General features: G+C 45.6%; 1 protein-coding gene across 2 annotated transcripts in view; it reads right to left on the bottom strand.

The window, feature by feature from the left end:
* Positions 1-240: 240 nt before the first annotated feature.
* Positions 241-1,197, bottom strand: part of FAM183A (family with sequence similarity 183, member A) — an 8,367-nt gene continuing 7,410 nt past the window's right edge. Inside the window, exon 4 of one of the 2 annotated variants that reach the window (XM_012001765.1) lies at positions 241-426. In XM_012001765.1, the coding sequence (XP_011857155.1) occupies positions 319-426 (108 nt within the window). In that variant the 3' untranslated portion in view covers positions 241-318. The remainder of the gene's footprint in view (positions 427-1,197) is intronic. The other variant, XM_012001766.1, reaches the window with a different exon arrangement.

Below are 1,197 nucleotides of genomic sequence, written 5' to 3'. Positions count from 1 at the left end.
CTCCATCAGCTTTCTATCTCCTGAACACACTTCCAGTTTTTTTCTGTTGGTAACATTTTCCTTCCATTCTCTCAGTGGTGGGTTTTGTATCCCTTTGTGATCCTTTATTAGTATTAGGAAGGCAGAGCAGATGATTGTGTGCAATTAGCCCACCATCTTTATCTGATTTCTCACTTTACTTTACCACACAAGGATTTCAACCAGTGGACTCAGCCAGAAATGAGAAAAGTGAGACTTGACTTTAAAGTTATATTTTATTTCTCTGGGCTGTGCACACTTAGGGCATTAGATCCACAGATGGGCTCCTCTGCTGGGATGCTACTTGTGGCGATCATCTCCTAAGCCCCATGTTTTAGCCTTGTACAGAGTGATGTCACTGCAGACCCTGAAGTGATTCAGCCTGCGGTCATGGCGTTCTGGGTTGACCTAGAAAGGAGGATGCAGAATCAGGAAGAAGTCTGTGAGGATGCAGGAGGACCTGGGTTTGGAGTCAATGGACTTGGCTTATATCAGGCTTCACCCTCCTGACCTGTGGCTGCATTGTGGAATGGAGATGACCACATGCACATCAAAAGGGTTGTGAGATCGGAGGAGAATAACCTATGCACAGTTGTGGTCTTCCCTGTCCCAGTGCCTGACTTGGATGCCACAGTATCCTCAGCACCTAGAGCAAGACCCAGTGCACACGAGGTATTCAATGCATATTTGCTGAAAGAATGAATTTGTTGAAAGAGTCACATAGAACCTGAGTAATAGTCAGCACTCCGACACATCGATCTTATAGAAGTTACACCGTGCAAATAATTTTAAAAATGTATTTCCAAAAAATATTACCAGGAGATGAGAGGCTGAGTGATGGTCCTTGAGTCTGGCTTTGCCAGTGTCCCAATACTGAGGTTGGAGGTATCTTGTCTATCCAAGGTGAGGCCCTGCCAGGGGGCAGGGAGCTTCCAGTTGCTGCTGATCAAGCTCCAACTACTTCACTCTGAAGCTCCAACTTAATTACCTCTTCCGGTTGCACAGCACCTGCATCTAATGGTTTTTAAGGTACACTTTCTTAATATGCTAACAGTGGCCTCTGATGGCATTGTCCCCAGGTTTATGATGATGAACAGCACGGAATATTTGCAGACCCTTTGCAACTCCAGAGTGTTCACTGATCTGGAGACACATGCCATCTGTGATCTGCAGAGCCTA

This window comes from Mandrillus leucophaeus, unplaced genomic scaffold, assembly GCF_000951045.1.
Source record: "Mandrillus leucophaeus isolate KB7577 unplaced genomic scaffold, Mleu.le_1.0 Scaffold67, whole genome shotgun sequence".
In the NCBI taxonomy this organism is placed as follows: domain Eukaryota; kingdom Metazoa; phylum Chordata; class Mammalia; order Primates; family Cercopithecidae; genus Mandrillus; species Mandrillus leucophaeus.
Note: the sequence above shows the minus strand (reverse complement) of the source record. Positions and strands in the feature narration are given on the sequence as shown.